This window comes from Lytechinus pictus, unplaced genomic scaffold (genome assembly GCF_037042905.1).
Source record: "Lytechinus pictus isolate F3 Inbred unplaced genomic scaffold, Lp3.0 scaffold_19, whole genome shotgun sequence".
NCBI classification, from domain to species: domain Eukaryota; kingdom Metazoa; phylum Echinodermata; class Echinoidea; order Temnopleuroida; family Toxopneustidae; genus Lytechinus; species Lytechinus pictus.
This window is the reverse complement of record NW_026974140.1, coordinates 4,211,673-4,235,564: the sequence shown is the minus strand read 5'-3', so window position 1 is coordinate 4,235,564 and position 23,892 is coordinate 4,211,673. Positions and strand designations below refer to the sequence as shown.

At 35.1% G+C, this 23,892-nt stretch overlaps 1 protein-coding gene across 3 annotated transcripts in view; it reads left to right on the top strand.

The window, feature by feature from the left end:
* Nucleotides 1-23,601, top strand: part of LOC129261008 (P protein-like) — a 49,723-nt gene extending 26,122 nt beyond the window's left edge. For 2 of the 3 annotated variants that reach the window (XM_064114575.1, XM_064114576.1), the window contains exons 8-19: nt 199-336; nt 782-963; nt 1,470-1,608; nt 10,639-10,771; nt 11,464-11,608; nt 12,706-12,763; nt 13,641-13,749; nt 14,064-14,191; nt 15,445-15,504; nt 15,822-15,926; nt 17,846-18,033; nt 19,214-22,013. In XM_064114575.1, the coding sequence (XP_063970645.1) occupies nt 199-336; nt 782-963; nt 1,470-1,608; nt 10,639-10,771; nt 11,464-11,608; nt 12,706-12,763; nt 13,641-13,749; nt 14,064-14,191; nt 15,445-15,504; nt 15,822-15,926; nt 17,846-18,033; nt 19,214-19,298 (1,470 nt within the window). In that variant the 3' untranslated portion in view covers nt 19,299-22,013. Of the gene's footprint in view, nt 1-198; nt 337-781; nt 964-1,469; nt 1,609-2,684; nt 2,709-10,638; nt 10,772-11,463; nt 11,609-12,705; nt 12,764-13,640; nt 13,750-14,063; nt 14,192-15,444; nt 15,505-15,821; nt 15,927-17,845; nt 18,034-19,213 lie in introns of all 3 variants that reach the window. The other variant, XM_064114574.1, reaches the window with a different exon arrangement.
* The last annotated feature ends 291 nt before the right edge of the window (nt 23,602-23,892 follow it).

Below are 23,892 nucleotides of genomic sequence, written 5' to 3'. Positions count from 1 at the left end.
TTTTTTTATTATTACTTCCTATTTTTATTTTTATTTATTTATTTTTTTTTTTTGGGGGGGGCTATAGCCATTAGAAATGAATGAAAAGTACTAGAATATTCATTAAAAAACTCTTTGCATTTTTATATTCTTGTATGAACCCTGAATAGACCAAGATCAAACAGGTGCAGTATTAAATTGTCCATGTTTTGTTTCCAGTTAGTACATAGGACCACAGCTGCCATGATAGGATCCTTTGCTACACTAGCTGTGTTGACAAGCTACAACGCACGTCCACCTTTAGAGGTTGTGATGTCATGGTTAGATTATGATGTTCTCGCTCTACTCTGGGGAATGGTGAGTGCTTAAATATCAAATGATCTGGGGAGTGTTTCATAAATTGACTTGTCAGTGATTTCCACTGATTACTTCTTTCTTAGCCAATCAGATGCAAAGGATTTCAGTAGATTATAACAGTTGGTGAAAATCACTGTTTCATGAAATGATTCCCAGATGACAATGACTCTTGGATTTCTTTAAAGATTTGAGTAGAGAAGAATAGATAGGGGAAAATTTTGTCACTACATTCACCGCTCTCCACCCAGGAAGGAATTCCTTAAATGTGTGAGTATCTGATCAGGAGAGCTATGCTAATGCCAGGGTAATGATATGCAGCTTTTGGAAATGTTAATGCTATACAAATGTTGCATATTATCATTATCATCATAAACAAGAAGGACATAAGGAGGCAGAGTAGAAGCGCAGTATATAATATTCCTTTTTCTTTTATTTTCTGTTTCAGATGACAATAGTAGCCATCTTTTCTGAGACTGGCTTCTTTGACTACTGTGCATTGCTCTCCTACAAGTTGGCTAAGGGAAAGATCTGGACGCTGGTTACCATTCTTTGTCTCTTCTCTGGTATTGTTTCTGCCTTCTTGGACAATGTCACTACCATTCTACTCATGACCCCTGTCACTATTAGGTAAGAATAATACGATACATGTGATTGGTGTGTTGCATATCACCCCACATTATCATGTACAATGGGTGTCTTGATAGCCCCTCCCCCCCCCCCTTCTCCATAATTCAATAGAAAGTTATACCACAAATAATTTTCTTTTTCTTTTTTATTAATTTCTCTCATGTGAAGGCTCATACATGTATGTTTGTTTTATTTGGGGGCAGCTACCCGGGGAAAATATGTAAATATATTTCCAGGTCTTGTTGCTTCTATTTCTACAGCTGCTGCAACTACATGCGATTAAACTTGAATTTAAGTTGCATTTGGAGTTAATAGTTTAAGTAGATCCTCTAACCAAGATCTTGATTTATTGATGGTATGCAGAAATTGAAATTAAATTGAATGTGTGATATCGATCCTTTTTCTTACTTTACTTCACCAGTTTTTTCCACATTGATATATTTTTTTTTTGTAGAACAAACAAGCAGTATTTTTGTTTTCCTTCTCTTTTTATGTTTTTCTTGAAGCCTCTGTGAGGTACTCAACATTGATCCTAGGCATGTGTTGATAGCTGAAGTAATCTTCTCAAACATAGGAGGTACAGCTACAGCCATCGGAGACCCTCCAAACGTCATCATTGTTGCCAACTCAGAGATTGAAGCTGCAGTAAGTATTTATCTCTATTTCACTGAACATATCTTTGTGAATTACACTATATCTTTTGAAATATGGAGAAGGTCTCAGAGAATATCTGGGAAACTTCTAAGGATTTGCTTTACTAACTTGGTCCATTTTGTTTTGTTTTATTTTTGTTTAATCATATTGATGAATGTTGCCCCCATTTTCAAATTTGTTGACCTTACTATTCCATAATTATCGGATGGGGGCAACATTTTGAAAACACTACAAAGTTAAATCCCCTCCAGAACCACACATGTATTCTTGTCAACTCCAAACACATTTCAAAACTGAAAAAAAAAATTTGAAAGTTGAAATAAAAAATTCTGAAAGATAGGTGAAATTATTGATATGACATCTTATTTCATCTGTTCATTCATATTTTAATTATATTCCAATAATTGATCTTGAGACCATTTTGTTTTTGTGTTTGATATATATATCTGACATATTGGATTATAGATTTATTTTCAATCCAATGCACATCATGTCTATCTGTAATGAATTAAACTACTCTCCATACCCACCCTTCAAAGAAATCATTTCACTTGTTTGAAACAGTTTTGTGGCAACAAATCTCCATTCTTGTTTCATTTTCTTATGATATTGGCAATATTTGGAAAGGGTAATTCCTGTAGAATCAATTAGTAAAACTAATTAGTTGACTTGAGATGTCACAAAGTAGGTCACCACCTGTGATACTGAGGTGGTATCTGAAATCAACCTCCTTTAAAGTGTTATGCATTGATATTCATAGAACCAACATGGTAATTCAACATATGTAATATCTTTATTGAATGAAGAAAAGTATGTATTATGATGAAGGATAAATTTATTATCCATGATTGGAGTAAATTTCATTAAATCCATGTTATAATCTACAGATGATAGGAGTAAATTTTATTAAATCCATGTTATAATCTACAGATGAAGCTTTTGATATCATATTTGCACATCAGGCATGGCATAATTCAATAACAGTATTATCAGCAGTTTTATATTCTCATCAGTATTTTATCATGACATCTTTATCCATGCATCACTCCATTGATTCCATTTGACAGGAAAACAGATATCCTTATGTATTGGTAAGTAGTTGATGAATGCCACTGACTCCCAAACTGCATTGGTTGTTTTTTGCTGGTTCCCTTGTGTGCTATGTATGGATATTTCTTTCAACTAATATGTGATATTTTTTCCTGACTAATTGTAGATGTGCATGGTTATATTAACATTGCGTAGATCTAACCCCCTAACCTTGGTATCACTAATAGATTGCAGTTGACAATTTGCTTGTTTCCTTCCTCTGTTCTGAATAATGACAGAGCAGTTATTATTGTTAATGTAGTGGAACAATGTTTGTACAATCTTTGTAGGTGGATATTAATATGGGTGGAAGCTTTTGAAATTTGTCATTTTGAAACATAATTTTGAATTGGATATGAGGGCTCATCTTCTGAACTCTGGTTTAATCTAAACTCTGGTCTAAACTTAACTATGGAAAGCCAATTGTAACAGGTATTTCTTAGTTAGTTCACTTTGTCACCTCATTTGACACACAAATTATTCATAATTATACAAAAAACACTAATGAATATATCAGCAAACAATAGGGGGCGTACTTCCCAAATATGATAAAGGTTGTTGATCGATGATCTATGAAATTAATAATAATAACATTTCAACAATCCTGAAGTTCTTAGGTACTTAAAATTCTCAGTGTACCAAGCATCACTTAATATCTGTAGTAATACTAGATAAATTTGTGATACACACAGCGTAATTTTTTAGATAAGTTATGGTATGGCGGGTATAGTATTTTCTCTCTTCAAGGAATGGTGTCATTTTTTTCCCTGAAATTTGGGTTTCCATTTCAGTTTTCTTTTTGAGGGGGAGTTGGAACCTTTCTTGGCCTTATATACATGAACAATAGAATAACATTTTATGAAAATTTGTCATAAAACCCCATCTGCATCAGTGAATACCAATTTTAGATAATCACTGTATTTGCATTTTTTATCCTTTTTTGAATTAGATTGGACGACATATTTGCCGAAATTTGTTTGCATTGAAGAAAGAGTTCTAGATTGATTTGTCGTTGAATTTTGTATATCTTTATTGCCCTTTAGGTACATGTACATTATAAAAAATGTTGATTTTAATAGATGTAATTCAGTTTTATCCCTATTTTATACATATCTGCCTGTGAATGTCTTTTGCATGAAAACCGTTCCTGGCATACAAATGGCCTGCATGTTGTATGTGCATTTATTTGTTGCCGCCCATTCTTCCTTTGAAATCTACCGTTCCCTTTCCTTTATTAAACAAGAATGGTATGCCTATGTGTAAACATAACCTTTTTTGGCAAATTTTGAGAAAAAATGAAGAAGTTTATTGTAATAATTAGTGTGCAATCCATAATGTACATGTATATCAATTATGAGCTCCTCATCTTATCCCCATCAGGGTCCTGTAATATAAAGGTTTGCAGTGCATTGCAAATGTGAAAGAACCACTCTGATTGGTTCCTGGTCAGTGTATTGAACAACATGCGCACGTAACGATGATCTTGATTGGTCATTGGCATTAGATCTCACCAAAAATTTGCCTTCACCCTACAGATCTTTGCAAATGATATACATTATTTTAACACCCCTATTTGATCTGTATTATTAACAACAAAGAAAGTGAGATTTCATTTGATTAGAAAACAAAATAGTAGGAAGCATAATTTCCAATTTCTAGATAAATAAACACCTTTTCATGTATGTACTGATAGATCTTGCCTTAAAAAAAATCAATGTTTATTGGTCAATGGGGATTGGATATGGCTTCTTTGTACGCGTGGAAAAAATAGGCCACATCACCATCGCTCATGGATTGAAACCTATAATTATGGCGGTTTAGAAAGGTTCAGTCTGACATGGTTTTGGAACACAGTTATAAAATTGCTGCATTCAGCGTGGCTCACATTTCAAACCTCTGAAGCAAATGAGTAGATAGATGCATACAATTACAATGTATACTGTATGTAGTGCAAGATATTTAACCATCAACTTCAATTGACCCTTTAATTATGTCCTTGGAAACTAATACTAAACTAATACCTTCTTTGGAAAGGCCTTTTTGTCATTGTGCAAATACATGTATTAAACTCAAGTAGTGAATTCCTGTGATGACTATAGGCTTGACAGATCATCATTAAAGCTTTGAAGTTAAGGTGACATTTAAAGTGATCCAGGCACCTAGGGCCATAGATATTGCCATAGATCAAAATCAGAGAGAGATTGGTCTCTAACTGTCTGTGGGTAAAAGTGGTTTAGATTTGGGGATCCTGCATTTTCCCCGATGTTCTTAGTATAACTGTACTAAGCATGGAATACACAAAATGCAGATATCTGAAATCTCAACTTTTCCTTCAAAACTTTATGTACATTACAATGCAGGCAGAAACTCAAAATTAAAGTCATTATGTGCAATTAAGTATGACCAGTTACAATTCATTTTCTACCAATCGGTATCTGGTGCTAGAAAATACTGCAGGGATTTGATAATGATTGGTTTATCTCATCAAATAACAGGATTATATCTCAAAGTAAATTTGGACTTCGACTTTAATTGACATTGACTTGAACTTTGATTTATGTCTTCCTTAAGACACTATTTATTATCAAGTGGAAGCGTCATGGTGTAGCGGTTCTGATCTGACTCTCGCCTTGTAATCAGAGGGTCGTGTGTTCGAAACCCACCATGGTCTAGCATCCTTTGGCAGGCATTAATCCACACTTTGCCACTCTCCACCCAGGTGTTAAATGGTTACCCGGTAGGATGTGAAAGCCTCTATGACTTGAACTTTGATTTATGTCTTCCTTAATCACTAATATGCAATTAATCATTTGTGATTTTAATATCCAATATACAGTAGAATTAACTACTAATGATGCCTCTTTATTTCAGGGAGTATTAAAAGATAATACTAAATTTTACCCCCCCCCCCCCATTTTAATCCCAGATATCAAGACTATTATAACCACCAAGTTCTTGAACTGTGTTGTATTGGATTTGTTTTTTAGTACTATTTATTATCAAGTAGAAGCGTCATGGTGTAGCGGTTCTGACTCTCGCCTTGTAATCAGAGGGTCGTGTGTTCGAATCCCACCGCGGTCTAGTGTCCTTTGGCAAGGCGTTAATCCACACTTTGCCACTCTCCACCCAGTTGTTAAATGGGTACCCGGTAGGATGTGAAAGCCTCTATGACTTGAACTTTGATTTATGTCTTCCTTAATCACTAATATGCAATTAATCATTTGTGATTTTAATATCCAATATACAGTAGAATTAACTACTAATGATGCCTCTTTATTTCAGGGAGTATTAAAAGATAATACTACATTTTACCCCCCCCCCCAATTTTAATCCCAGATATCAAGACTATTATAACCACCAAGTTCTTGAACTGTGTTGTATTGGATTTGTTTTTGAGTACTATTTATTATCAAGTAGAAACGTCATGGTGTAGCGGTTCTGACTCTCGCCTTGTAATCAGAGGGTCGTGTGTTCGAATCCCACCATGGCCTAGCATCCTTTGGCAAGGCGTTAATCCACACTTTGCCACTCTCCACCCAGGTGTTAAATGGGTACCCAGTAGGATGTGAAAGCCTTTATGTAGTGGTATGTTGCTTGGTATTTCACTAGCATGTTCTCATTGAGATACGAACCTAGGATTGGCGGTGTTGGTGCTCAATTAACATTTTATCTTCTGAATTGATTTATGGGGACTGTTAATGGGGTTTATGGTGTAATCTGATTTCATTAATGGAGTTTTTATGCTAATTATTATATCAATAATTTAAGGTATTCTGTATGTAAATCTTTTTCTTCAGGCATTATGGTCCAATGGTGAAGGAAACGGCATATTTTTATTTTTGTCTCACCGGCATAGCAGAGTGAGACTATCGGCGCCGCTTTTCAGATGGTGGCGGCGGCGTCGGCGTCAACACCAAATCTTAACCTAAGGTTAAGTTTTTGAAATGACAGCATAACTTAGAATGTATATGAACTTAGTTCATGAAACTTGGCCATAAGGTTAATCAAGTATTACTGAACATTCTGCCTGAGTTTTAGGTCACATGACCAAGGTCAAAGGTCATTTAGGGTCAATGAACTTAGACCACTTTTTGGGGGAATCAACATCAAAATCTTAACCTAAGGTTAAGTTTTTGTAATGTCATCATATAACTTAGAAAATATATGGACCTAGTTCATGAAACTTAAACATAAGTTTAATCAAGTATTACTGAACATCTTGCTTGAGTTTCACGTCACATGACCAAGGTCAAAGGTCATTTAGGGTCAATGAACTTTGGCCGAATTGGGGGTATTTGTTGAATTACCATCATAACTTTGAATGTTTATGGATCTGATTCATGAAACTTGGCCATAATAGTAATCAAGTATCACTGAACATCCTGTGCAAGTTTCAGGTCACATGATTAAGGTCAAAGGTCATTTAGGGTCAATGAAATTTGGCCAAATTGGGGGTAATTGTTGAATTACCATCATAACTTTGAAAGTTTATTGGTCTAGTTCATAAAACGTGGACATAAGAGTAACCAAGTATCACTGAACATCTTGTGCAAGTTTCAGGTCACATGACCAAGGTCAAAGGTCATTTAAGGTCATTGAACTTTGGCCATTTTAGAGGTAATTATTAGATTGCTGTCATAACTTTCAAAGGTTATAGATATAGTGTATAAAATATGGATATAGGGGTAATCAAGTATCACTGACAAGTTTTAGATCACATGATCAAGGTCAAATGAATGTAGTATTGTATCATTATATCAATGGTGTTTTTTGTGAATAATTATTTTATAGTAGTTTTCAAAGTCAGCACTGCTGCTATATTGAATCGCGTGATGCAGGTGAGACAGCCAGAGGCATTCCACTTGTTTTTAATTTTATTATATAGTTAAGATAAACTGCCAACATCATCTGGAAAAAGAACATGTACCTACACGCAATGCTACTATATAGCATAAGCTATGCATGTACATTTCCATTAGTGATCTTAGATTGTGCATGAAACAATACAATGATATCAGTGAGGAAGTAATATTATGCCTCATTGCATAAAATCAATGAGGCATCATTTACTCCTACACATTTGATGAAACTAATTCACTTCTTATTCCTAATTTTAAACTAATTAAAGGAAATGTTGTGAGTATAGATATTTTAGGCCCAAATTGAGTGTAGGGCGTAAATTGCAGACATGTTGTTATTTGTATATTCAACCAAATGGGCAATATGAACAAGTTTATTTTTCACTTGTTACAATGTTCCAAGGCTGAAAAGATATAATGGTCTTAATTCCAAAAAGTGCTTTAAACAAGGGAATTATTCTCACAATTCCATGTTATTACCCTCCTGGTTTAAACCCTAACCTGTGTTTTTGTAAGCATGTCCGCATGCACACTGAATAATACCCATATGAATGCTGGAGGTGCACACTTGGCCAAAGTGTGCTTACCTGCCCCCCGTCTTGAGTGTTCATTCAAATTAGGATGGGGTTTTATACCCTCTCCTAGTTTAAACTTCTTTCATGAATTTGGACGATTGAGTCTCTGTTCATGTAGGTTCATATTAAAGTGATGGGGGGGGGGAATACATGGGGCTCGGGGTGAAAAGAGCCCTGGAAATTCAAAAAGAGCCCCGGAAAAATTCCCGGATTAACTTAGGCAGTACATGTAGGTTGTGAAAAGTAGCCCTCGAACAAAAAAAAACCTTGAAATTATACTTTGTTTAATACTTCTTATCTCTCTGTGTGCTATACAATAAATACAGCATAATTACCCTGGGTTTAGTAATGCAGCTGTTATATTTGTACTCTGCTTTTTAACCCTAAAATGGCCGGGGGGGGGGGGGGGGGTTGAATCAACCCCCCCCCTCAACATTTTCTGCGATCATTCCGCCGCGTGAAATTTTTTGACCGCGCCACTCGCAGAATTTATACTTATAAGTCTCGCGCATCTTTTGAGACCAAAGTTACGACGCCCGGGTACGCGGTTCCAAAATTACGCAACATTTGTAAGTGCATGTCAGACCAAAAATTGTTCCAAAACGTGATTTTGTGTACAAAGTCAATGCAAATTGAGTTTTCTCATCTTATTCATAAAGATATGATTATTTTTACTTTAAACAGCTGAAAGCAATTGATTTTAGCATAATTATGCTTCAAAAAGATTGTGCAATAAATCTGGTGAAAAAAACAAAGAAAAACAGAGAAATACATGTACATAAGAAATTCATAAAACAATAAAATACATAAGAAATAGATTTCCAAACCGAAGTTTTTTTTCAATTGCCATTGTTAAGAATGCTACAAAGAATGCTACATTCTAGGAGCTTTATTTAGTGAATTAGAGCAAAAAGTATGATTTATGCATAAATTAGCATAATTAATTCATATAAAATAAAATCTCATTATTTTGGAAAATTTTACCATACTGCCTTGTAGATTACGTCGCACACTACCAGCGTGCAAATTTTTGTGGCGCTCGCGCGATCGGTGGCCGAGATCTCAGGGGGGGTTGAATCAACCCCCCCCCCCCCCCCCCCCCCCGGCCACAGAACAGCCAAAAAAGCCCGGCCTAGTTAGGGTTAACCCTATCTAGGCCGGGGTATTTTGGGAGTTCATATGGCGGGGGGCCTCCCAGGCCCCCCTTGAGATCTCGGCCGTCGATCGCGCGGAGAATCGGTTGTCTGGGACATAATCTACAAAATTGTAAAGTAACTTATTTCATGCGAATTGCTATTAAGTGATTATGCTAATTTATGCGTAATTAGTATGCAAAATCATACTTTTTCCTGTAACTCCCTAAATAGAGCTTCAAATGTTCTAATTTTTGGTATAAAAAACTCTTTGTGGTGTTCTTAGCAATTTTGCTATATCAAATCATTTTCTTATGTATTATAATGTTTTTTGCAATTTCTTATGTATTTCTTTGTTTTTCTGACCTTTTGTTTTTCATTGTTTTTTCAATGAAATTTGTCGGGGACTCTTCTGAGATTATAAAAAGCATAAAATAAATACATTTAGACCAGCAAAACTAAAAATAATCATACATTTATGATTTTTGGTTGAAAACACAATTTGCTTGACTTTGTACACAAAATCATGTTTTAGAGCAATTTTTTTTATGCACCTATATAATGTTGCGTAATTTTGGAACCACGTACCCGGGTGACGCAAAATTGGTCTCAAAAGTTGCGCAAGACTCGAAAGTAAAAAGTCAGCGAGAGGCGCGGTCAAAAATTTCGCACGGCGAAGATATTGTGCAAATCGTTGTGGGGGGCCTCGGAGCCCCCCCCCCCCCCTCCTCCCGGCCTAGATAGGGTTAAGGAATACATTCTTGCCGACTCCCCATTTACCTCTCCTGGGGCCTGTTGCAGAAAGAGTTGCAATCAAACGCAACTCAAAAAATCTTGCGCAACTTGATTTTCAGCCAATGAGGCACCCGTATTCGGGACTTGCGCTTGATATTTTGACTTGCATTTAAACGCAACTCTTTCTGCAACAGGCCCCTGGCTTGAGTGCAGCATAATATGGATGAATTTCTTGCTGAAGGAAATTAATGCCTGGAGTAGGATTTTAACCCTGGTGGGTGTTTCATAAAGCTGTTCGTAAGTTTAGAGCAACTTTAAGAACGATTGGTAAACCTTTCTTACGCTCTAAATAATCACCAATGGACATTTAATGGTCAATATCATTTACCACAAGAAAGGATCACCAGTCGTTCTTAAAGTGGCTCTTTACTTACGATCAGCTTAATAAACCAGCCCCCTGAACCCTCTCATTCAAGAGATGAGATTTGGAACCACTTCATCATTTTTCTTCCTGGTTTAATGATAGGGAAACATTTCTTTATTACATGAGTTATTTTTGATCAACCATAAAGCAAGGATATGAAAAGATAATTTTTATTCCATTGGTTTTTCTGTGCACTACCTCTGCAGGGTATAGGGTTTTCAGTATTTACACTTCATCTGAGCTTGGGAATAGTATTCTGTATGATTGTAGGGTACGGAGCCCTGAGACTACTGTATAGACGCATCAATCTGCATTCCCTGGAACCACCTGCTATAAGAGGTAATTATGAGCATGCCATGAAGCATTATAAAGATGATTTTCACTGACAAATCAAGCTTTTTCACCCTGATCGCCGAGAGCAAATCACCCTCAAATTGCATCATAAAATGCCCCCCATATCTATTTTTCGTAATCTTCTAAAAATCAGTTTAGGTTAGTTACTCCTTATTACCTCTATTTTTCTTCTGTATATCTTGAGATAAAACTAATATCACCTTATTCATCATTTAATGAGACCATAGTTTTATTATTAAGTTTTATTTTTTTGTTATAAATTATGTGTATTGATTGTCAAATTCTGTCGAAGTCTGTAAATAAACTTAAATGATGAAAATAAGAATGGCATGTACATGTATATGCATAATGATGATCATCATCATTACAATCTTCATCATGACTGCCATCACTATTATCATCATCAATAACATTACGTTTTGTCAGTACCATCATCACCATCATTATCACAAGTGTCAACAATTTCATCACGGTTATCTTTATCATCATCTTCATCATCATCGTTTCCATTACCATCATCAAAATCATGATGCTTATCACTTTCACTGTCACCATCATCATACTATCACTGACGTCAACATCACAATCACCATCATCAGTGTTATGATGATATGATCATCCTCACTGTCACAATCATGATCGTCATTGTCATCCGATTTCCTTTCTTTCCGCCACAGAATTAAAACATGAGATTGAGGTATGGCGCCAAGCAGCAGTCCGGATAATGGTAGCTTCAAAGGAGGAGAATACTGTAAAAGCTTTACTTCTCCAGAAAGTCTCCCAACTTGAGACACAACTCAGAAACCAAATTTATGAACAAAGGTGAGACAGGATCATATTGATTAATGGGACTGTACTGGCATTATTTTCTTCAATATTTTATTATGTAGAATACTCATGATTTAATAATGTATAACTATATTTATGATTATTGCTCGTCATATTTATTCGACATTTTACACTGATGATGGTGGTGGTGGTGGTGGTGATGATGATGATGGTGGTGGTGGTTGTGGTGGTGGTGGTGATGATGGTGATTATGATGATGATGATAGTCCTCATCATCATCATCTGCTGTAATCTTCAAAGGGCTCTGCAGCCTACCTCGAAGATGAAATTAAACTTGGACGCACGTTATGAGGAGGAGTGAGGGATATTTTCAAGGTGATTTTGCAGAAACTTTTGGAAGCTGTCAAGCAAAACTGCATTAACTATTTGAAGAGGGAGTTTATTCCATTCAGGTACAGATCGTTGGGCAAAGGCAAATTTGTCAATATTGCCTCTTGGACGATATGTCTGAAAACACTTGTTGTGATTTTTCCTAGTGACAGTGGTGCTTAAGGAAAAGAATTTGTCTTGGGGTATTGCAGCAAGGTCGTTCACAATCCTATACACCATGCTGAGTCTGCTTACAGTGCGTCGAGAAGACAGACTAGGCCACTTCAGCTTGGTGAGCATGCTGGTTACGCTGCTGGTTCTACTGTAATCAGCTAAAACATAGCGAGCCGCTTGCCTTTGGATTCTTTCCAAATTCTGTGTATCCATGATAGAGTGAGGATCCCAAACACTGCAGCAGTACTCTAAGTGAGGGCGTATAAGGGACTTGTATGCTGCCTCTCTGAATGACTGGGGCAGAAACCTTGTATTACGCCTGACAAAGCCTAGCTGTTGGGTAGCTTTCTTGCAGATCAGTGAGATGATGATGATGATGATGATGGTGATTGTCATGATGATATTGAATATATTTACAATGATTGAAATAATGTCAATAATGAGTATGGTAATGATGGAGTTAATTATTGTTCTAATTTTCAGAATCCCTAACAAAAAAAACCCTGATATTTGTAATGTTATGTGGTCATTTTTCCATTTGAACTAAGTTGATTTATGCCTTTTACTTCTTTTATATCACTTTACAGACATATAGCCAATGAAGATCTCAACTGGAAGGAAAAGCTGATGGAATTAGAACAAAGGGTAAATATCATGTCAAATTTAATACACGCCGATCATGGTAATGGAAAATGATTATTCCCTTCGAAGTGATCATCAGTTTCAACCTACCTAAGTGCTCATAATAAATTACCTATAAAATCTCCTGATTTTTAGTCAGAGTATTTCATACTTTACCATGCACTTTTTCCACTCCACGTGGAGCATTCCCTAAAGTCATCTTCAGACATACAGCGTACTGTCAAACCTGTTTTAACGACCACCTCTCTGTAGCAATCACCTGCTTATAGTGTCAACTAAAACTGATTCCAATGGATGCATATTATTTGTATGGAACCTGTCTATAGCAGTCACTTTTTTGATGATTATTATAGACAGGTTTCACTTAATACGTTTTGATCCTCTTGATTAACTTTTCCTTTATACAAAAGAACTATTACTAGGTGGAGTATGTGCTTTAGAAAACAACACCATTATTATTCTTATTTTACTTGACATGTAAAAATTGGGAGATATGTGTCCTTTGTTCTGCTAGTGATTATTACATTCTCTGTTCTGCCTTAGACTAGTTTTTAGCTTTGTGCTCAGAAAGGCCCACAACCAGTTTAAGCTATTGAAATATCTCAAGTTGACGAGGTTTTCCTTGGGTAGCATTTCATGAAGTGATTTGTGATGGGTTTTTTTACTGATGACCGTAAACTTGTTTCCTTGGGCACAGTTCAAAAAATGATAAATAAACACTTTCAGTTTTTACTATCCACACACCCGTTTTCTGCATTATTGTATCTTTATATTTTCCCCTTTCAGTTGAATGCAAACTGCCATATACATGTAGTGCTAATACCATTGATGTGTGCAATTAACCGTATTGTACATCTTCTTTAAATTTTTGTATCTGCAGTACCGCATTACAGATAGTGTTTTGTTGGCCAAATGCAGCTTCATATTAATAGTCACAATACTCTTATTCTTCATCCACTCGGCAGTCGATACTATTTACCTAGATCTAGGTAAGTTTGATTACCCTAATATATGTTAATGTTCAAACTGTTTTGTCTCAAAATTCACAAAGAAATTTTAACCGGTGTCCTGTTTAAACCTTTCTACCATACTCAAATATGAAGCATCAATAAACATAATTCCTTTAGTTTAATTCTTTGTAATGAAATGAGAAGGTTGAAATTAGAAATTTAATATTAATTCATATCAATACTGTTATTTCTGATACCATTGTGATCACGATCATCACTATAAATGCATGTATTATTCTAAAGTGAAGCAACTCTTCTTTGATGAAAATAAAACACTATTTTTTAAAATCTAGGTTGGATTGCTATCATTGGAGCTGTAGCACTTCTTCTGTTAGCAGATGTGCATGATATTGAGAATGTCATGCATCGTGTGGAATGGGCTACATTACTCTTTTTTGCAGCTCTCTTTGTTCTCATGGAGGTGGGTCTTAGAACTAAACCTTTCAAGACGATTATACCATTATACTGTCAAGAACTGAATTGATGATACCCAAGAGTAAATAAATGTGCATGCTCTGATCGTGTAAAGGCATTGGTTGGAATGGGTTATGAGACTCTCTTTTTTTCCCCTTATTTGGTAGCATTTTTTTCAAATTCGGGTTGGCGCCAACACACTATGTAATTAAAAGAATGGGAAAGATATGAAAAGGATTGTCGAGGAGAGAAGGGAAGTGAAAATTATTTTTTAAAGAGGGGGAATTGAACTTTGGAAAGGGGTATCAGAGTCGTGTAAGGCAGAGCTTAGTGACCGATTAGACCATTTTACGATTGATCGTGCATTGTGGTCAGTGCAGTTAATTCTATTCTTATGATCAATTACTAATCTCGGTGTTATTTGGCAACCCGCACCATAATTCTCATATTTGAAATTAATTGCAAATTGTACATGATTCTGATTAGTTGATAGGGAATATCTTGAACTATATGCACATACTATATGGATTGTTGCAATTTGTGATTGATTGCAAGACAGTATCTTTGTTTTATGGAGCCCAGAGAAGAAGATGATTTGCATATGTTAAGCTTACTATAATAATAATAGGCATTTATATAGCGCCATCTATCTAGAAATATTCTATTCCGAGGTGCACAAGAAAAGAAAGAATGAGAAAGTTTGGATGAGTGTCAAAGTGCCAATAACTACTACTGTTAGAAAAGATAAGACTTAAGTTTAGATTTGAAGGTCTCCAGTGATGGTAAAATTCTTAAATTCAACGGCAAATTATTCCAGAGAGAAGGTGCTGAGGCAGAGAAAGCTCGCGCACCATATGCTACACGTGCCATGCATCTTGTGGGAATGGCCATCTTGCTTCCTGCATTTCTAATCGCTTGGTTAAGGCCCTGTCACATCATTCTGTGCATGCCTTTCGAACATGCTCAAAACTCTCCCGCAACAAATTTTTGTGCAAAACTTTTCTGCTTGCAAATTAGACTTGTGTGCGTTTCTGAGGGCAACTGCGTGTGAGATGCATGCGAGATACTCTCAATGCACGTGACCTGCGGGTAGCAAAGATAGCCACCCGCAAGTCACACGCAAGGCTTGCACTGAACGATATGACAAAGTTGTGCATGAGAAGATATAGGTCTTTGTTTTGCAGCTCTCTAAGTTCTGATGGATACTGGTCATTATTGGGATGAGTTCATCGTTATGTTTTATTTTGATAATATTTACAGGGTTTAACAGAACTTGGCCTAATTGAGTATATTGGAAACTTTGTGGCTGGTATTATTGAGGTAGGTATCCTGCTTTTCAAATATTCAAGCTCATTTGCGTCTTTGTTAGTATTATTTTCTTTTTTAAATGTCTGCTGCATTTATGGCAAACTCCACAAGAAGGGATTCCATTGTTACTATATCTGGTATGTTTGTCAACAGTAGGATCTCGTGCTATTATTCCTATGTCATACTGATAATAATATGCCTATTAGTATCTATTTTTACAGTTTGCTTGAGGTGATGAATGTTTTGGGATGTTTGAATGTATATTACGCAGTTGACAACTCTTAAGTGACAATATCTTCTCTTTTCCTCTTTTCTTCTTTCAAATCTAGGATGTTCCTCCTAATGCCAGATTAGCTGTAGCTCTTATTCTCATACTCTGGGTATCAGCCCTAGCGTCATCTTTCATTGATAACATACCATTTACAACAGCAATGGTAAGTGGATATGTCAGCTCAACTCAAGCATCAGCAAAAGAAGGAATAGCAAGTAGTATAAATGCTAGCTTCTATTCTTGGAGTAAGAAAGGAAGGAAGCAAAGGAGAGAGAAAGAGAGTGTGATAGAAAGAAAGTCAGAATAATAGATTAGATTTAGAAAGATAAAGACAGGGGCAAATAAAGAGATGGAATGGAACGATCAAATAGTTCAACAAAAAGGCAATGATGGAAAGAGAGAGAGAGGAGGAGACCAGATCATGAGAGAGATTTTCAAGTTCAAGTTCAAGTTTATTTAAACCAATCAAAACAAGAGACATATTACATAGTATAACAAGAAATGAGAATACATGATAGGTTTGGGACCACATAGAAGCAGAACTTGTGAGAGGGGCCCCTTATACAGTACAGTACAGCAAGAATGAGATGGAAAATATATACAATGATAATCTAGAGAGTAAATAAGAAAAATACACACACACACACACCCACACCCTCACGCACACATATGGTTTGTCAAGATTCAATCAATAAGAGGCACTTTGTAATCTTTCAAATAAATATTTTCAACGTGAAATTTTAAATATGGGCAGTGTTGGACTGGATCTAAAGCTTTGTGGTAACTTATTCCATTCTTTGATACAAACTATCACAAAAGAATTCAAAGCAGTATTTGTTCTTGCAAGTGGTTGGTGGATAAGATTTTTCTGCCGTGTATTGTACAAATGGACATTCGAGTTAACAACAAATGCATCTTTTAAAAATGAACAGTTTTGAGAGGATTGTGATTTGTACATAAATATCAAACAATTGAAGGAGACTAAATCATCAAGAGGCAAAATCTTCAATTGTAGAAATAAAGGAATACTTGGACATCTGAAATTCGAATATGTTATGAGCCTCATAATTTTCTTCTGAAGAATTAGCAATTTGTTTAAATGGTTTCTATATGTGTTTCCCCATGCAACTTTACAATAATTTAAGTGTGGCATAATAATAGCATTGTAAAGAGTTACTAAGGTCTGCTGAGGTAGAGAAAAACGTAACTTATAAATGACACCAACACTCCTTGATACAATAGTACAAACATAACTGAGGTTATTTTTCCATGATAAATGATCATCAACTACAACTCCCAGAAACCTTACATCTTGACTTTGATTAATCTGATGGCCACCGATTGATAATGGATTAGTATCTTCAGGGACTCTTTTACCCCTTGTTCTAAAGACAACATATTGAGTTTAACTAGCATTTAATAAAAGCTTGTTACAGCAAAACCATTTAAATATATTTTTAATTTCATTGTTAGTTGAAAATATAAGAGTATGCATATCTTTGTGATGGGAAAGTAAGCAAGTATCATCTGCGAATAGTGAATAAGTAAACAATTTTGATGAATTTATAATGTCATTAATATAAATCAAGAACAATAATGGACCCAGAACCGAGCCTTGGGGTACACCACATTTAACCTCCTTAGATTGTGATTTAACTCCATTAATCATTACATACTGACATCTATTCTTTAAGTAATTTTTTTAACCAACTTAAGGCTGCCCCACGAACACCATCATGCTCAAGCATTAAAAGGGGGAATTAAATCAATGAGGTTATTGCCAAGAATTTCCCGCAGTATTATGTGTCCCTTTGGAACAGTTGTTTAGACTGTTTGAAGGTACCTGGCATATTTTATTATATTGATACTTCAAACAAAATAATTTTATTTTGTTTATTTTATCAAATAATCATATGCATTCTCCTTGCTAAATTATTGTCATCTCAAAATCATTGTCAGCCTTCATACATAGGATCATCAGTACAAATCCCTTTTCATGCACTCTCAAACAAAATATGTTTATGATTTACTTAGCACATGTTATGAATAAACGCTCTATACCAAATTTTGTATGTACATCAGATCCCTATTGTACTAGATCTTGCTGAGCGTGAGGAGTTAGAGCTCCCTCTGCAGCCATTGGTTTGGGCGTTGGCCTTTGGGGCGTGTCTTGGAGGCAATGGAACACTCATTGGTGCCTCAGCCAACGTGGTGTGTGCTGGCATAGCTGATCAACATGGATATGGCTTTACTTTCTTTGACTTCTTCAAGTGAGAAATATCATTATTATTATTTTATTTGGTATAATCAACAAACAAGAATAGATACAGGCAACAGGATAAGGAAAGTTACATGGATGCTGAAAAAGATAACTATAACCTGGAGGTCAATCTTTCCATCAATTCGACTTTACATAAACTACATATTGGTGAACCATTCAACCAAATTACCATAGTTACAGATCACAGCAATGGAGCTGTACATAGATTGAAAAAAATTGGGAAGGGTATGCATATCCATCGAATCATATCATTTCAGAATATTGATTATTTTGAAGATTATATAGCATTGGATTTGCTGTCAATCTTCCTGATTAAATAAACTGTTCATTTCTTGGATATTGCAGTTTATGAAGATGAAGTGAAAAGCAAGATTGAAATAAAGTATAGGCCTACAAAATAATATTACACATCACCAAGGTTTTTAGTAATAATTACATTTGGACCAGCTCTAACACATTTTGGACTGTTCTGAATGTACCAGGTTTGGGTAAATATTCTAATTACCAAAAAAATGATTTGTATTACATGTTTGATATGATAATGATGTGGGTTCTTTTTATTTGATGAACCATCCCAATCTTAAAGCCATGCCTGGTCAGAACAATTATTCATTAGTACCAGTCATGAGCATACATTGTATTTACCTGTTGTGAATGACTTGTCATATGACTTTGGCCAATCGTTTTATTAGAATCAATATCGCAATTTTATCAAATGTAATAAAAACTTATCATAAAATATAAAGTGGGTGATTTATTTAGGTCTAAAAATCCTATGAATGTTGCAGATTTAAAGAAGGTGAAAAACTTAATACCTCAAGTTCAAAATATTCCGTCTGGCCATTTTCAGGATATGCTGATTATGCCAGTCCATCCGCACAATTTTTAGAAACATACACTTAAATCACAGTGTCACATTATAGCTTTCCCATTCCAAAGTATGTGTCTCTAAACCATGATAATTTCTGGAAATGCTAAAAAGTGTATATACAAAATACACCTACATATTTGATTTTTATTATACTTTTGGAATTATATATTGATTGTAATTATATTTTAATTCATCTTTTAGTTGTGTTTATTTCTAAAATTTCAATGCAATTAAGACATACAAAGATATCCTATGATGAATTTGAAACAACATTTTGCCCCATTTCTTCCTTCACTAGGGTTGGATTTCCCATGATGCTTTGCACCACCTTTGTTGCAATGATCTACCTGTTGATTTGCCACGTGGCATTTGAGTGGCACTAGTCTTCCCTCAAAACCCAGCTGGATTGTTCTTCAAAGTAAGCATGTTCAGTGGAACCTGTGTGTTACCACAATTCAAATGAGAGACAAGGAATGGTCTTTACTAGTATATGATTGAGGTTTTTTAGAGTTTTATTTCAAAACATCTTGTACAGGAAAGAGGAAAAATATTTTTAATCTTATTTTGTATAAGAGATAATTCGTTGCTTCTACTAGTTACACCCTATGATAAGGAACCAACTCTTCTTACATCCTTCCAGATGGACTTGGTAATAATTACACCGATCCCACAATGTCCCAACAAATCATTTTTTTTCTACTAGAATATAATATATTGCATCTCTTTTCTTGTGTGTTTGATTGTATATTGTACTCATCTTTTTCCTGTATCTTGGATGTTTTAGCATTCAGACACTGTGGACATTGTTCTGAAGTTGGATTTAATTAAAACTCTGGTCTAATGTTGTAGGATAGCCAATGAATGTTGATGGATAGCCATATTGTAACACAAATCTCAGACAGTGTAGATTCAAGTGAGTAGCACATAGAGTTCCTCACCTTTGAAGCATGGGATGAGAATACCTTAAAGAAAAGAAATAAACTTTCAACATTTTTGGTTTCTCATGATTTCACCACAAAACTCGGACCATGGTCTAGGTTAATCTGGACTTCAGACATAGAGATATATACTAATAACGCTAGAGGGCGTACTTCGTCGAATCGCTGTGATTACGCGGAGACCGGCCGCCATTGCTCGATAGGTCTTCGCAGCCTGCCATGCGCGTACAGTACCTATGGGGCATGTACATTGATGAGCATAGAACTGGAACAAAACGATGAAATATGAGCGCGAAAGCAATTGGAAAAGCAAAATTGTAAATATTGCACTGGATTAAAGTTCAAATTAACAAAAAATCTAACAAAACTGGGGACAAATATACCTATATATAGGCCTATAGCGCATAATTATTCTTCAACTATAGGCTTACAGGCCAACGATCAGTAGGCTAATTATTTTTGCTTTGGTCATAACATTTCGATACATTAATATGACTTCTATTTTCTAATGATTTGGAAGGGATTAATTTTAAAAATAACATGTATGCCTAGGCATATCATTATAGGTCCTGATTAACAAATTCAATACGTTTTGATATAATTTTGTATTCAATTTATTGACGTCAGAAATTAGGCCCTAGCTATCACAGCTAGTGTCTTATGCATCTGAGACACTAAGGTATAAAAAAAAACAAGACTGCTTTTTTTTCAAGTATAGTTTCCTAATTAGTATAATGCTGATTGCTGATAAATTATTTCTTCACTTGATGATTGTTATAATTCATTTTCCATATAGATCTACACATAGAAATCATAATAAAGAAATTTAGAATAGGGCCGAACTCCTTTCCCCCGTGGCCTTAAAACGTCGATGTAATCAACATCACAAAAACTCGTGAACATCATAAAATGACTTTTATTGATAATATTAAAAAATGATTTACGCATTGGTCCAGTTAATTGATGATTTAGATTTCCAACGTAGGCAACCTTCGATCATATTGATTACTTTCTTACATGCGATCAAAAGTTTGTTGACAGCAAAATTTGCATATCAAATGCGCGTATGCAGTCGTATTTTGCAATGTACAGGAGGCCTAATTCGGGGGGGGGGGCGGTAGGATGATTACAGTATATTATTGCCTTGCAAACATTTCAAAATTTCGGAGAGTAAACAAATTACAATGTGCAACATAACTTGAAAATTTCACTTTGAATTTCTTGAAAGTCAGACTTGATTCAACCCGGCTGATATACTATGCTGATAGGAAAACCGACTGAAATATTCTGTTGATAATTATATCGCTGGTGTTTGTGATCCTATATTCCAATGGACCAATATTATATGAACAAATCAAGGACAGAATAATAAGGAAAGGAAGAAGAAGAAGGATAGGAGAAGAAAAAGGGCGGGAGGAGGATATTATAATCTGTGTTATACTACAAAGAATATTATAAAACTGAGTGTAAAAACCCAATTGATAACAATATCAGACATGAAAAAGATAATTGCAAACTTAATAAACTTATCATATTAAGCAGTTGCAAAATTGTGAGTACTAAAACCAAACATATTAAACAGTAATATTGAAAAACACTGACAAATACCTGGAATAAGATATTACAAATTGTCCGCTGTTGAGTGATCATCCTAATTTTATCTCAACTATATATTCCTTTCTTGAAATTGTGTCTGTGTCGCTTGAATATTAACTTTATGGCAAAGATTTCCAAAACACTGGCACCGGCCTATAGCCCTAATTATTAACAGATAAATGCGCATTTTGCATATTCAGTTTTGTTTGTCATTTTAAAAGTATCTACTGAATTTGTTTTTCTAGTTTTCTTCTTTTTCATTGGCTAGTCTATGGACCTGCAGTTTGATTATTCAGTTTTGTTTTATAACAAGATTTCCCTGGATGAACAAAATTATTATATTATTTCATATGGGGCCGCGGAATGGCTTTGAAATTGATGGGTAGTGCATAAAATCAAAATCATTTATTATGTAATGTTCATTTTCACTTCAGGGAGGGGTCCGGTCGCGCCCCCTGTATTCTTTTTTTTTTATCAGTGTGTTAAAGTGAGTTTGCATGGGTGCTTTTGTCATTTTAATTACACCCACCCCCTAAAAAGCGAATAAAAAAAGTGAAGGGAATTAAAAAGCAAAAAGTTGGAACAGTATAAAAAGTCATTCTCGATATTTTTTAATCAATATTTCATTTTAAGTGCCATAATAGGCCTGCAGGTTTGGGAATTTATTATTTTCCTATGAGAAAAATTCAACACGTACACCCAATAACACAAGTTTTAACATTGATGGTGTAACGGGAGGCTCACCAAGAGCAATAATGAGATGCCCTTTATTCTACTTGCTAATAAAAATACAATACCGCATATATAGTAATCAAATATCAAAACACTAGTGTACAAATTATTGTATATTAAAAAATTATATATTTCATAAAAATTAAAGCAAGTTACGGCCTACATAGATATTACAAAATCATATCCAACATAAACAAATTGGTCACGAGAACATGGAATCAAAGGACGTGAATGGAGGAAAAGGACGATGCAGTTAAATCCTGAGAAGATGGGCTAATTCACTGTCTTTTTAATTAATTGTCTATCTATATATCTATGTGTTATTATCAATATTGTTATCTATTATTATCTATAATAGGCCTATAAATGGACAGGTAAATGCAAATCATTTAGGAGAATTTCATCCCGAGAAGTCAGGTAAAAATGACAAATTAAAAGCATAATCCCCATGTAATCATTCTAATAGTTCATTGAGATGCACTTTGTCATTCATATTTTCGATTATAATGAGGTTGGATTCCTTTCTTCAAGAAAAAAGGCCGGAGACGGCATCCCTTTTTCACAGCGTTACAACGTACGAGCTATGGGTACATCCGGGTACTTTTGCGAATCTAGACCTATCGAGCAATGGCCGACCATGCTCCGCGCAATCACAGCCGTTAAGTACGCGCGCCTATGGCGACTCCGCACTCTAGCGTAATTAGTATACATCTCTATGACTTCAGACTACAGACCTATGGTGTCTCCAAAGCTGTAACACAAGATTATCTAGCTGATTTTAAAAAATAAGCTAATTCAATTTGGAAAACTCAGATGTCAAGTTGTCGAAATTCGCATTTCATGATCAATAGGAGAGGGTACACTCTAGACATGTTTATATTAAAAATTGCATTTTCCTTATCCTATTTGACCAAATCGGTTGTTGAATCTGCCCAACCCCATATCGACTTCCTTCACTCTGATTTATCATCATTATTCTTTTTAAACCAATAATTACATTCCAATCACAAGCATAGCTTTCACATGTTGAAATCCTCCCATGTATAAAACACTTTAAATTATTAGTGGGAAATTTGCTGGTGGGAGAAAACAATTAGAGAGATGCTTAAAAAAAATTCAACGTCAGTTTTTATCACTGCCAAGGCTGAGATAGGGAGGCCAGAATCCTACAATTTTTCTTTTTCTCATACAGAAATATATCTGTTATTGGTTTATTTTCCTTTTTTTTTGTGTGTGGTGTTTTTTATATCATGTAATATCTGCCAAAGAATGATTATTGGTTTTTTTTAGAAATATGTCATGTATATATGAATTTCTAGTTGTCAATTATTGAAAATGTCTTTAATTAGAATTCAATTAAATATTTGTAAAGTAGTTTTTGTGGCCTTGTAATGGTGAATGCAATATGATAACTAAGGCTTGTAGATTCATGTATCAATGTGGGATGTGCTAATATTTTTACACGTTTATTTCAACCTTAACAAAGACAATGCTATTTTGTGTCGTTAAGGCTTTGATTTTCTCTTAGTCATAGAGATTTAGGTTACTGAAATAGTATTTTTTTGTGTGGAAAGGGGTACTTTTTGTCTCGCCTGCATAGCAGAGCGAGACTATAGGCACTGTTTTATGGTGGCAGCGTCAACATTGTAATCTTAACCAAGGTTAAGTTTTTCAAATGTCATCATAACTTAAGAAATATATGAACATAGAT